The sequence below is a fragment of the Opisthocomus hoazin genome, chromosome 15 (genome assembly GCF_030867145.1).
Source record: "Opisthocomus hoazin isolate bOpiHoa1 chromosome 15, bOpiHoa1.hap1, whole genome shotgun sequence".
Taxonomy (NCBI): domain Eukaryota; kingdom Metazoa; phylum Chordata; class Aves; order Opisthocomiformes; family Opisthocomidae; genus Opisthocomus; species Opisthocomus hoazin.
The window spans coordinates 24339929-24354663 of record NC_134428.1 but is presented as its reverse complement, the minus strand read 5'-3'; the positions used below and the strand labels follow the sequence as shown (position 1 = coordinate 24354663).

The 14735-nt window shown below is 48.8% G+C and overlaps 1 protein-coding gene across 4 annotated transcripts in view; it reads right to left on the bottom strand.

The window, feature by feature from the left end:
• LMF1 (lipase maturation factor 1) overlaps positions 1-14735 on the bottom strand; it is a 218012-nt gene that overhangs the window by 195282 nt on the left and 7995 nt on the right. For 3 of the 4 annotated variants that reach the window (XR_012765657.1, XM_075436993.1, XM_075436994.1), the window contains exon 1: positions 11266-11376. Coding sequence is in view for 3 of the 4 variants with exons in the window: in XM_075436993.1 (XP_075293108.1) it covers positions 11266-11281 (16 nt within the window). In the remaining variant the exon portion in view is untranslated. Of the gene's footprint in view, positions 1-11265; positions 11576-14735 lie in introns of those variants that run through there. The other variant, XM_075436995.1, reaches the window with a different exon arrangement.

Sequence of the window (14735 nt, the reverse complement as noted above, 5' to 3'; positions counted from 1 at the left end):
AAAACTTGGGATGGGGGGAAAGGGATTTGGGTAGTACAGACACACTTTCTTTTCTCCATCAGGACACGGCTCCAAACTCTGTTGTAACGAGGTTTCCCAGCAGCACCTCTCCACAACGGAAAGCAGTAGAAGCTAGACCATGAGGTATCCCTTCTCTGGGAAGGATGGAAAGGTGACACATTGACCCCCCCGGGTCTCCCTGCCGGTCCCCAGGCAGGGTGCGGAGGAAGCAGAGGACCACTCCCCAGGAGGCAGGAGTGGCCGCAGACAGAGTGAAGAGCTTCCTTCCACAATTTCAGCGGCAGGGAAAGCCGGATCAGCTGCCCACCATCAATCCATGCACTGCACTGGGGAGGATAAAAAAGGCTAAGCCACGGAAGTATAGAAAATGTGGAAAACTCACCAGCCTGGACTGCCTGTGTGAGAATCGCCTCGGACAGGCGCCTGAGCAGGGATGGGGACTCCACCTCCCCCTCCACATCTTCAGCCCAGCGTTCCTCCATACCTATCTTTGAAGGCTTTTCCTTACGTTTAACACTTCTCTTCCTTTCCACCACGTAAACCAACAGCTTCTTGTCCTGTCCAGGCGGAGACAGTAAACACGGAGAACAGCTACTTTCCATCCCCTCTGCTGCTTTCACATGCTTGAAGGTCTTTTGCTCCTTTCCCAGTTTTCCTTCCTCTGAGCTAATCAAACTCAGCTCCTCCAGCTTTTCACCGCCACAGGTCACTTTCTGCACCGCCACCGAGGCTGGGGCCTCCTCTCTGCCCGGCGTGGGGCCGACACGAGATGCTGGCTGACACCTCCCCAGCTCCGAGAAGCGCAAAACCTCATCTGCTGCTGTCTCGCACACGACGCTCCTAAAAGTCACTCCTTCATGTGCCTGAAAGCGTGTTTGGTGAACCACGAGATACCAACCAAGTTAAAGCCATAAACACGTCAGGACAGAAAAACATCTTTTTCATGTCCGTAGCTCTACAGTACCTGGCACCCGGGGATCTGCTTCCTCCGCGCTGCCTCAAAACGAAGCGGCCAGTTGGCAAACGCCACTCGCAAGAGCCCGCGAGCCCATCAGAATGAGGTGACAGAATTAGTCCAGTGCACCATTAATTTCAGAACATCATTAACTTAAAAGCGTGGGGGCAAGAAACATTTCTGACAGCTGGTTTCGGTTGCTGCCAAGCCTTTAGTATTGCACAGCGGTGGTGGGGGGAGGAAATAAGCTAGAATGGTAGTAAATGAAACCACTCGTCTGGTTTCTGGATTCACTTTATTGTGGTCACAGATCTCTAAAAACTGGGATTCTGCGCTCTGTAATTACAACATCCACATTTAAATGGAAGGAACAGGGAAAACATTAAAAAAGGAGCGCTGGAGGATGAGGTTTACTCCTCGCTTTGCAGACGGTGCTGGGAAAGGTGCCTGAGCAGAGCCGGAGCCACGCAGCAGCCGCGGGACGGGACGGCCGCCACGCCGGGCGCTCGCACCAAGCCCATCCGGCGCGGTCGGGCACCGCCGCACGGCTCTGCCCGCGGCAAGCCGCCGAGCACCGCTTCACCTTCCCCTTCCAAGGCAGGGAACCAGGCTTGGGTAAGAGACCAAACGGGAACCACCCAGCGAAGCCAAACGTTCTGTCTGTGCTCGTTTCCAAAGCTAAAAACTACTCCGAGCCCTGGCTGACGCGACTGCAGAATCTGCCAAACTCAAGCGAGGTTCGCTTTGGTTAAATCCTTCCAGTGCCCAAACCCGACGCTGAAATGGCAGCCTCGGGAACGCGACTCCGAGCCGCTCCTCAAGCCGGACGGTGAGCCCAAGGCGGGACAGGCGAGGACGGGAGCTGGCAGCAGGAAGGCAACCGCAGCAGCACCGCAGCTCCTCCGCCCCGGAGCCCTGCAGGGCCATTCCCTAGGCAGAAACAAACCAACAAAAGCGTGTGCAGTGCAAGTGGAAACAGATACTGATAGGAAATAAAGGGGTCGGCATCGGCTTGAAGACGTTCGAGGCCTAGAACAAGGGGTCAGCCCCAGTGCGGCGTGCTGGGGGGTGTGGGTGCACGGAACGGGCGCTGCGGTCCTGCTTTTCCAGGACAGCAGCAGAATGGCTTTGTATTTCTGCTGCCAGCACGCTGGCAGGTAAACTCCCAGGAAAATGGCATTTCAGTAAGTCCATTCCTTGAGTTCTTTTTTTTTTTTTAAATGGTTCCTTTTTTTTTTTAAAAAAAAAAAAAAAAGGAACCATTTCACTACATTTATTCCCTCTCCGAAGGTTGGCCCCCCCCCACCAACCACTCTGCAGACGGAGTGTGATTCCCCATTAAACGCAGAACTCTTCAGCAAGGCTGTGGGGTTCAGCGAATGCACGGCCATTTCATTTCCTCCACACCAAGTCCATAAAGACATGAGTTGCTCTCTGCAAGTTCCCATCACTTCCCACCCCAGACCCTTCCCCCAGGAGAGCCTGTGTGTTTTTGCAGTTGCTTGCCCCCCTCCTCCAGGACAGAGCTGCTGCTTACCCAGACAGAGCTGGAACATTTCTCCAGTAACACGGCTCAGCCCTGCAAATCATTCCGGGTGCGCAGCAACCCCAGCCCAGTGATGAGCCGGCACCACTGGTAGCGAACACGGCTCTCAAGAATAAATTTCTGGATGAAACCCTTAGGGAAGTCAGTGAACATTGCTCCCACCACGGCTTGGACCCTTCCCTAACCCCCAACTGCTTTTCGGCTCTACCAGTCACTGTATTCACATTCTTTCCAACCACAGCTGCTGGAGAAGTCAGATGAGTTAAACAACATGAACGTGTGCTGGACCAGGCTGGGTGCATGAAGCTATTTGGCAAGTCACAGTTAAAAAAAAAAGAAAAAAAAAATCATGAAAAAACCATTATTCATTCTTTTCCTAAATCTTTCAGCTGTGGAATCAATACCCAAGTCTACATACTGGATACAGCTGGCAATTAGATGTGCCAGATAATAAGTAATTAAAAAATATTTGTCTCGGTCTCTGGCAAAGGCCTGTGGCACCTCAGACACTGCGCAGCCACGCCACTAACCACATAATCTTCCGATAATTTCTCTGCTCTCATTTTCTCATTGGCCGTGACTTGCAGAAGCGACTGGAAGCCAGAGACAGTGTGAGCAAAGGGAGCAGCGGGGAGTTGTTAACTGCCCATAAAGCACCCAGCTCCCCGCGCTGCGGCTTCACCCCGTTCCCGCTGATGTTTTAACACGGTCTTCTCACGAAATCAAGTTAGGGGCAGGGGGAGCAGGAAGGAGGTGAAAGAGTATCACTAGGGGCCTGTTGCTGCCGTTCGCCGTGCTATCCAAGCCCTGTGCTCTACGCCGTCACGCCATCTTCTCCGGCGTCTGCAAAGCCAAGCGGCAGACCCGCAGCACTGCTGCTCTGCGCCTTCCCAGCGCTGCGCACAGGTAACAGTCCTGGAACGGAGACAGCAGCGATTACCGGGATTAGAGCGACGAAAGGGTACGAGCCAGGACTCCGCGGGCAATCCCACAGCGCACATTTAACAGCTGGAGCTGGGGCAGGGGGAGCTGGCTGGCAACGGGATGCTCACGGGAGCAGCACCGGTCGGCACCCGAGCACCCGCTGCGGTGCGGACCCAACGCCACAGCCCCCGCACGCACCCTAAGGGGACCCTCGGCACAACGCTGTTTTCTGCTGCAGACAAAGACATGATTTCTTCTACATATGGTAAATTAGTTTTTATAGACCTCTGGCTATCTTACAGCAGATTTAAATTAAAAAAAATCCTTTAAAGGTGCTATTATTAAGCGAAGTCAGTAATTACAGTAAGTCAAAACAATACGTGGAACCAATCAAGGTAAAACATTTAAATTCCTCTTTAGTTTCCCCCTTTTTAAACCTATTTAGGTTCCTACCAGCATTCACTTTATTCAGATGACATTAATCTTAGAGGCACTACTGGCTACAAAATCAGTAGCCTCAGCAGTAATGTTGCAAACTCCATGCTGCAGCTGCTCAAAAAACCCGGCACACCATTCTACCAAAGCCTTGTTTTTCACATCGTGCTTCAATGGCAAGTGAGCCTCGCCACGGGTCAGATCTTCTCCAGGAACACATTCACGGCAGCAGGCAACGACCAGACCGGGTGCAGCCCGAGACCCCACCGAAGCAGCCCTTGACAGCCCTTATGGCTTCTGGCAGCCCCTCTTCTACTGACAGCTCATGCAGATCTCCTCAAATTCATGTCACAGCCGGACCCAGCTTCTTAATCGGGTTCATCTCCACCTGCCCCTTCAGTCCACCGCACCCTCTCAGACTGATGCACGGGTTTTGGAGCAGATGTGGCCAGGAGCACACTCCAACCCCCTTGGACACCGTACAGCGACTGCGTTCTGTGCTCCTACTTGCCCCTTCAAAAAGGCCAGGCTAAATTAACAGCACACAACCCACCGCCACCTGCACTTACCTCAACCAAGACAAGGAACCCCCTGCTGCAGAGCACCCAGCTGCAGGTCTCGGGGACTAAGGCGTCACCCTCGTCCTTCCCAACCATGCCAAACGCCAGGCGAGTCGCTGGCCCCTCTCCAGGGCTGCGGCCAAACCAAAAGCCGTGCGAGGGGAAACCTTACACACACTGGGGGGGGGGGGGGGAGACGCTAAACGATTCATTTCTGACATCAGCCATGATTAAATTTTAACCTCCCAAACAAAAATATGGTTCTCATTAGCCTCATTAGTTCCCAGTTGTACTGCAAGGCAACAGTGTCACATGGTATTAATCTCTGTTTTCATTAATATGTCATATCAACTGCTCAGAGCATTCTTTGAAACCGATACGCAGCTTCTCCTCTGTGCGGGTAGGAAGTGCCAAAAAGCAGCTTCCTCCGCAGGAAGGATGACCCCCTGAGATCGCTCAGCTTTTGGTTTATGTTTCCAGAGATAATCTTTTCTTTCTGGGGAAAGAGGGAGTGGAGTTCGGAGCAAAGGGATGCAAGGCTGCGATCCACAATAACAAAGGAATTCCTGAGGGTTATTGCCAAGGCCAGGGCCAGATAAAGCAAGAAGATATTCTAAGTTTCCTTGTTGTTGTTGTCATTGGGATATTTTGGAGAGCTAGAAAAATAAACCCAGGTAGCAAAAAGAGTTCTTTGCAAGAGGGTTATTTGCAAAGCCCCTAGCAGCCTTCACATGACTCCACTTTAGCACACGCATCAAGGTGATATCTGTTAATGTGATTCACCTAAAAACCTATTTTTTTTTAAACACAAAAAAATTGTACACTGCATTCAGCTACAACATTAATTTTTCCTTGCACTTCAAACTTTAATATCTGTAAAGCTGATATCAATTAAGCCTTACAGTCCCTCAGTACAAGCTCGTATTACTTCCAGACAGGCAGACAAAGCAGGATACACCGATGGAGAGACCTTGCCAAGGTCCCACACTTACGTACAGCCCAGCACATCCATTCCTCACCGTACAGCGAGGTCTCCGTGCACTTCCCAAGCATGCTGATGAAACCCAGCACACAGAAGTCCCTGTTCCCTACTTGCACAGCTCCCGATCTTTCAATGTTTGCTGCTCAGGGGCAGTCAAAAAAGCCTTACTGAATTACCCACGCTACTTAATAAAATGTGCATTAGCTCAAATGCACCCGTGTGGATACGTTCATTCACCCTTGATCCGGCTCTGGTCTGCTGGAAGCTCAACGGGCGATTCTTTCTTCTGTATTTTGCATGTCAGACCAGGACGGATCTCCGTAAGAGGGTCACAAACCACCACACTCCAAAACGGGGGTGACGACTTGCCAAACCCAGCCCACAACTCATACGCTGGCTGTTTTACAAGACAGAATAAGAAACTCCGACGAGATCTGTTTGTAACCTTTACTGGGTGGGATGACACCAGACAAAACCCCAAGTGCTTTACACTGAAAAGGCAAAGCTGTAGAATATAAGAGGGGAAAAAAGTAGGGAAGAGGTCCATTTAATGGTTACTCACGCCCTCCCTGAGAGCAAAAACACAGCCCTGAGCATCTCATCAGCCCCCCAGCATTTAATGGAGCTCAGCCTGAACCATTCACCAGCTCATCTGCCAGCACAGAGAAGACTCTGATTGAAGTCCTACATAGGTCAAGTGGTTTTTAATGAGACATATAAACCACAAAACCTCCATGACATACAAAGCCTTTCTTCTTTCTCTATTGTAAACGGACTTCTGAGGATGGTAATTTAATCGCAATTAAATTACAAGCCTCGGAGACATGCTTTCATGCTGCAGCATACCTGTCCCTTCAGTAAGTCTTTAATATTAAAGTTAAAAGCCATTAATATTACTTTCAATCAGCTAAATATGAAAAAACATCTTGGAAACCAGCTGGGCATGCAGCCACCGAAGGGCACATGAGCACAACTCAACGGACACTCGCCTGCAACCTCTGGGGCTGCACGGTGGAAAAGCACCACTCGGTTTCATGTTCCTGGCAGGAAAAAAGGTGTGCTGCTTTGTCTTATTTTACCCTAAATACCTGTTAGCAGCAGCTCCACCAACATTTTCCACTAGGGAAGAACACACTGAAAAGAACGCTGCAGCCACCTCATGCTATAACGTTTTATTTATTGGCTTGTTTAACCTATTCCCTTGAGCTGCTGTAACTCTACCAGAGTCTTAGTCATGAAAGGAAAAAATGGCAATAGGATTTAGAAAAACACAAATCTAGCTTTTGTATCAAGTGTCTTACAAACTGTACTCTCCAACAGTGGGCAATACGCTTTGTAAAATGAAACAACACAATAGCCAAGGGAAAGGGTTTTCAGATGCCATTTGAAAATGCGGGGCTGGGAGGGTGGTTCAGTGAGGAAACAACAGAAGAAGAAACAGAAGATCAGTGGCAGAATAGTTTTAGAGTTTGTTTATATAAGAAAATGTAATAGCTCTCTGGAGACACCTTACTGGGGGATAAAAGCAATTTTATTCCAGAGTTATGAATTCACTTCAGAAGCGCATTAGTTATTCTGGTACAAAAACGATTTCTCTCTCCCGGAGAGCTCGTCCTGACAAAGGACCTCTACCACTGATGGTCCATCCCTGCAGGCATCTGCCCCAGCAGAAACCACGGCGAATGAAACCACAAATGGAGGTTTCACGAGGTCACCTACAACAAGTATTTTTAAACAAAGGGGCAGCTTTTCCCATTTGTGTTTAAATGTACCACCATCCACTCTATAGATATTCAGGAGGGAGGAAGCGGGGTGAAAGGCAAAGCCGTTCCTGTTGGACCTGTGGAGCTGCACTCTCCTTCCAAAGACTGAACCTACACGAGCAGGACTCGTCGTCTGCAAAACGGACGCTAAAGTATGAGGAATTCCCACAAAATCTTTCTAAGCATCCTTAGCTTCATTAAATAGCTTCTATTCTACTCAAACTGGGAACGCTATTATTATTTTACTGAAATTAAGAATAGTCTGCAGAAATTACAAGAAAAATCCAGGCTAAAATTAACAAAGTGATTAAGCACTTCACCCAGCCTACGGGTCAGATATTAAATATTCTTCTGCACTGACAGATTTTTAGATTCTTGACAGTCTCCCTCTACTTCAAAAGCAAAAGTTCAAAATGGCAGAGGGGAAAAAAAAAAAATGCAGTATTTTAAGACAGACACACCGAGCTTGTGATGCAAGCGCTGCACCATTCTACGCTTGCCCCATGACTCGGAGAACACCTCCAGCTTCAGTCTGAGCAGACCCCGAATACCACAGACGTTTTGGGAATCGAGCGCCCAGAATTACCAAAGCTTCCCTGTGCATTCCACATTCAGATCTGGCGAAGGCAATGTCAGCCCCACTTTTCGCAGGTACCGAGATCAGTATGCTGTTCTCTGAAAGCCAGCCTAGCTCTGAGACGCGCCCAAGTACATCTTGTTTCAGACCGCTGACTCGCACGTTGGCAGAGCCAACAGCAAACTGACAAAGTCAAGAATTCAGGGCCAGGACAACATCCCGGCCCCGGTTCTCAGGATTTCAGGTTGCCAAAGTAATCCTTAGCCTGCAAAATCCATCACAAAGAGTTCACATCAGCCTGTTCCAGAAGCAGCTTTCCTGCGGGTTGTCACACCCTCCAAGCCCTTCGGCTGGTCCCCTCCTATGCTGTCACCGCAGGCTCTGCTGTCCCCAGACACACAGCGTATTCCCCAGCTCACAGGCGGAGATCTGCAGTACCGGGGCGGGCAGGCGACGCGTCCTGCCCTTCAAAGGAGACTGTTTGGTCTTCTAAAGCTTCCTCTGACTCTGAGCCCACGCCAGCTGGACGGCAGTTGAAAGACTCGCTCCTTCAGCAGCGCTTGGTATCTGGAGACTCCAGCCCAAAACAAATAAAAACATTTAAAATTAAAATAGAAAAAGAAACGGCGATAAAAGGAATAAATTGTTCCTCACTGGCCTAAAGAGAACTCTATTCCTCCTTATCACCCCCTATCTTCCTTGAACTGGCTTCCCAGGCAACTACTGCAAAGGACTTTGCTGGATTGGGTCAGCCCCCGGGTCCATGCCCAGCCCAGCAGTTCTGGCTCACAGGAGTCCATTCCTTCCAGCTGCACAGGAACATGAAGAATAGACCATACAGTAACTACAAAACAATGTGGCCACAGGAGGAATTTCTTCCTCATTTCGGACATCTCTTTGCTGAGCCATCTCATAACTCTGATCAGGAATGCTCGACAACATTGTCCTTTCCCCCTTCACAAGAAGTCACTGTGGTCTTCAGCAGATGCTTTGGAGAAGAATCAGAACTCATCAACACCTGCAATTTGCCCAAAGTTGAGAGTAAGACAAAGTTAACAGGCCACCTAACCCCACCCACAAACCAGTGTGAAAGGGGAGTTTAAAGCCCACCTCCGTGTTAAGGCCAATGCTGGCACCCAGCCACCCACGATCAGCAGCACAATTCAAGAGATTTCAGGTCCTCTCAGCTCCTCCCTCATGCCACCACAACTCCCTGAAGCACAGGGAGAAATCAGTTCACTCCCCCCTTCGCTCCTTCCCCGTGTTTACTCGCACTGCAAGCACCTAGGGACCCAGCGTCCCCTTCTCCAGGAACTGAGCGTCACACTGCATGCACAATAATAATCTGGTTTTGACCATGCAGTGACCCATTTCGGAGGATCTAATGAAAAATGTAACCACAGCTGAATGAACTGTACTGCTGGGTTGCTTTGATTCGTCTCCCTCACCCCTTTACTTCAACCACCTAATTTCCTGTTTAATATAGTCAATGCCACAATTAAGAAGAGCTGAAGTTGAGGCAACGCCTCCTATCCCCCCCCTCTTTTCTCTCTCTCTCCTTCCCCAGAAGGACCTGACCCATTCCCTCAGTGTGCTGTTGCTGCACACCAGGAATCACCTGCTTGTGCCAGAGCAACTTTTGAGCTCCAAACGTGAAGCAGCAAAGGAGGAAAAAATACAGCCTTATCTCAAATACCAAGAGTCAATTCCTTCCAACCACAGCATCCACAAGAGGCAAGCTGCGGGCTCCGCTTGCATTCCTGCTGGCCAGCTCATTGTCTGCAGAGCTGCAGAGACCCAGCGCTCGGCCGTGAGCTTCTGACCCCACTCACAAAGAGGGGTTTGGACACGGTCTGCTGGACACCGGTGGTGGTTCGGTGCAGCAAGAGAAACAGGCTCCACTCTCTATCCCCCACCCTTCACCTCTCCCTTAAAGACTTGAAAGATGACAAACCAGCCACAAGTGGATTTCTTTGGGAAAAACTCCAGAGTTCTGCAGGGCTGTCACCCCTCCGGCAGAGAAGATGTCACACCTCTGCCTACAGTCTGCCTGCACCAGCAAAAGCAACGGGGAGCAGAGGACCAGCACAGAACGTGACTGCCCAATGAGACACAGAGGACACGTTCCAGCTAGCTTTTTTTAAAATCAAAACTATAATGATATTACAGCACCACTACCACCATAGTACCAGGACTCCAGAGTGCCTCGTGGGCACTAACAAAGAAACCCTGTCATGCTACTGTCTTTGTTAGCCCACTACTTCAAGAGCAAGCAAGATGAAGCCTTCAGCCTCAGGAGTCACTGCAGGTCCAGCTTTCAGCTACAAAAGCTCTGCAGCCTGAGGGGGAGGTTGTTAGGGTTCCCCTCCTCCCCCCAAACAGAAACGCAAAGAGAATGAAGTTAAGGAACACATCCAGATTTCGCTGCTACAATGACACAGGTTCCTGCATCTCTGGAAACGAGAGCGGGATGATGCTTGAATTCTTGCCCTGTAACATGAAACATCTAGAAAAAGAGAGAGGCAATTCAGGAATAATTTGGAAATGGGCAAAGGGAAACTATCCACCACGTTATTTTTCATATTTCGTGGCTTTCTTTCACAGTCATAAGTTCACGCTGAGTTAAGAGCTCAGAGAATAGAGTTTTTCAGAACACTGAAGCTGTTCTCCTTCACCCACTTACATACCATCCAGAGTAGGACAGGAACGAATGGAACAGGACAAGACACAGGGCTGCCCAAGCACAGGCAGATCCTTGAAATTAAATTCACTGAGCCCAGCTATAGTGAAGGTGCCCTGTCATGTGCTGTAGAGCCAGAAGATTTGGGAAGAACATCCCAGTGACACAGCTGTATCATGTCCACTTGGGCACCTCTTCATGTCATAGCCCTTCACCTCCTCAAAGTTACCACGTCATCTCTGCTACAGGCAGAGAGGTACCTGAAGAGGTGAACTAAGGAAATTTGGGTTGCTACAGGCCCATCTTCTTTTAACCAATGTACTTGGGGCCTTAACAAGCGTGAGGACCACGTAAAGCCTCTCCCTTTGCACCACAGCCTTTCCCTGCAGCAAGGCAATACGCAGACAGTCACTGTTCTCCTTTATTATTTCCCTACAGCTTTATGCACTTACCTTCAGCGTTCCAGCTTTCTTTTGGATAGAATTGAAAATGGAGAAACCATCTCAAAGGTAATTATTAGGGAAATTCCTTTGTGACAGCCACGAGGGGAAGTACTCCACAGCAGGGACAAGGTGTAGCATGGCACGTTATGCAGTCAATTTGCTCTCACAGGGGACAACAGAAATCAGTGCAGATATCCAAGGTAAGAGAGAGAGCAAGGGGCTTGCCCATAACTCATTTCTGCCAAATGCTTTCCTTATCTCACATTCCTATATTGCTCCTTACCAGATTACCAACCTCAACCGGTTATAGAAAGCCAATGTGTACAACGAACAGCAACAGCTTACAGAGAAAAACAAAGCAGAGAGATTGTTAACCTACCAGATCTGTCCAACATTGACCAACGAGAGGTAGAGCACCCACAGGACAGCCATGAGGACCATGTTCGCACATCCAGTTATCAACACGAAGGTTGAAGTTGCCAGGCCAAAGAGGGAGAGGTAGTCCAAGGTGCGGTCCATGTCTGACCAGTCCAGAAACCAGATGATTGTTGGTGCATAGCTCAGAGCATCCATGTTTACCTTCCCTTTGAAATACTTCTTGACATTCTGCAAGTACAGTTTACAAGGGAGCAGCCCCTTCTCTCCTATTAGCTGCTTGTTTTGATGATACGCCACCAGGAAGGCCACAACTAGAGGAAACCAAGGAGAGTGGAAAAAAAACAGTATTAGACATAATCCAAGCTGAAGTACATACTTTGAGTCCAGAGTTACAGAACTATAGTCATGCCTTGAGAAGGAATTTATTCATACATCCTCATCTCAGTCCTTTCTATTAACCGCGACGCAGAAGGCAAAGGAATTCTCTAAACACCATCTCTGCCTTCACACCAGGAAACGACAGAGTCTGTTCTGAGATAATCTTCTCAACAGCAGCCATAAGGGACGTGCCACTTGCTTCAGGCAAACTCTTCTGGGAGAAGCTCCCAGTACGAGGGAGCTGACCCAGTGCAGAAAGAGGAGGCTCAGCCCTGCTTGGTCAGACTCTGCGTGACCCTAGGTTAGCCACATACGCTATCCATCACCTCATGCAGATGAGGAGCAACGCTTAATCACACTGAGAGAAAGCAATGCATTAATTTCAAGACTTTCAGACGGAATTTCCTTTCTACAGAAAGCATTTGGAAAGGAGACGCCGAGAAGCCCTCGGCTCCCGCACAGATCCCGGGGAGCGCAGCCGCAGCAGCCCGCGGAGCACACGCGGCTCTGCTCGGCGCTGCAGCAGCACAGATGCAGCCGTGCTTGCTGATCCCTCCGATTCCAGTGCCACAGAACACTCTGCAGTGTCAACAGACACCTGCTCCAGCACGGGTTTTGTTGCTGATGGTGATTTACAATGTAAAGTGCACATAACCCACAGCAGCCTGACAGCAGATCGTGCCTGCAAAGTTACGCCTTCACTTGAGAGAACAACGTATCTCCATTTTTACATAACGCTGTCTCCGCATCCATCAAGTACTGGAATTATTTCCTTATATTGAAAAAGCTTAATATTTCAAAATATTGTTAATGAGAGAGCTTGAACCCATACGCCCCATTAACGAGGCTTTCAAAGGACACCTTAATTCTTTTGGCAGCACAATGGCTCATGGTTATTCATCGCAACTGCAAAAGATGGTAGTTGTGCTACGGGCTGACCTGGATCCTCTCACATCCTGGTAGGTTGGAAATATAAAGTCTTAATATTTTCTCGTCCTCTAAATTGCTACTTTTTACATGTCACTACAGCTCTCTCGTTTATAGTGCCTACGCTCTTGCACTGCACAATCTTAGAACAGCCAGATGCTTTTTTTAACAGCACATAAGCAATTTAATTACAGATTATAGACCTAGAATTTGATGTTCTACAGAGAAAGTTGGTCAGCTTCTAGGGATTATCTCATATTTTAGGAATCTCCTCCAGTTACCAATTTGCAGTTCGTAACTGCAGCAATCTCCATTTCTCAGAAAAAAAATGATGAAGGCCAACATTTCCTGATTAGGCTCCATACATTTTGCTCCCAGCAGCTAACTCGCCCATCTTTCAAACATTATCCAAACACCAGCCACGTCACATGCAGCAATACCAGAGGTCTTGCAAAAGGCCGATTTGTTTCCCCCCCAATTCTCCTTAGTTAATGATCAAATCTGTTTCTTTCCTTATCTGAATACTGTCATTCTGCAAACAAGAATTCTGGTGTTCATCTGGTTGGTGCCTCTCACTGGGAACGCTGGCGGAAAGTCTATGTGAAACCATACCCCGAGTTCAGGCCCAAATTCCCATTGCTTTGAAGTTCCACAATCAAAAGTCTGCAGCCCCAGGGAATGAAAATAAATGTCCCGTGCCCCCCAGGCAAGCACAAAGGTCTCCAGTGGATTTCAGTTAATCCACTTAGCACTTACTCCGTCTCTGTGCACACGGCATCTATTTTGTCCTCATTTGAAAAACCACTGAAAGTCGCAATCCAACGCATATCTGAGGTCACTGGGAGGGTTCCCATTGATTTCACCAGATCCTGAATCACAGCGCTAACACAATAAAGTTGGGAGTTTGATTGGTTGGATCTCTTCCCATCCAGCTTTTATACACAGTGAAGGATTTTACAAACTAATAAAAGACATGCAGAATATTTTACTCAATTATGGACAAGGAGGGACAAGAGAAAAAAAATGATCGCAGCACTAAAGAATCAGCTTTGGACCGCAAATTAAGTGGTTTATACTTTAGAGCATTCATGTTTTTCTACCAACACTCTGCTCGGCACAACTGCGTAATCAGAAAGCCCAACACACGAAACTGGCAGAAATACAATGCTTCCGAGCCTCAGCCAACTTAATATCTTCATTTCTGGTTTTTAAAATAAAAAGAAATAAAGACCAACTCCGGCTTAAAACTCCACGGCTTGATTTCCCTTGATTAGCACTGCAAATTGCTGCACAGTTTTCCAAAAGTGCTAATCAAATTCACCTCTAAATGCTACAGAAATTGCTGCCCCAACCCATAACTGCTAAGCAGGTTTTTTTCCTAAAAAAAAAAAATCTAAATTAGACCCCTGCACAGTATGCAAGACAAACAAGGAAAGGGTAAATTAGGAAAAACAAACTATAGCAATTGCAGAAAAGTACACATTGTACGCACAAAATACTGTACAGCCTTTTTAAGTCTGAAAGCAGCAAAGACTGCATTATAGGCTGGCACGACCAGCACATCGAAAGCCTGCCCAGCTTGGGCTCCAAAGTGGTTTTCCCCCAGAGCATCGATTTCTCACAAGACGCTGCACTTCATATTTCACATGTTACCATTTCACAACCAAATCCCATCGGCCACCACCCTAATTCGATGAAGAACTCATTGAACCCAAACCCCATCCACGTTGCGACCCACCACCCTCGCAAGCCATCGGGGCCCACGTCCGCCAAGCGGTGTTCATCGCTCTGACACATGCAGCGTTCCCCGGATGTGGTGCCCAGCGACAGGACAAGGGGCAACGGGCACAAACTGGAGCAGAGGAAGCTCCAGCTGAACCCAAGGAAGAACTTCTTGCCTCTGAGGGTGACGGAGCCCTGGCCCAGGCTGCCCAGGGAGGTTGTGGAGTCTCCTTCTCTGGAGATATTCCAGACCCGCCTGGCCGCGGTGCTGTGCAGGCTGCTCTGGGTGACCCTGCTTGGGCAGGGGGTTGGGCTGGGTGACCCACAGAGGTCCTTTCCAACTTCCACCATTCTGTGATTCTGTCACTTGCCACTCCATCCCAGATCCAGCTCCCTCTCCTGGACACTCCCCAAGCTGAGCCACTGCCTCGTACCATGCATCTC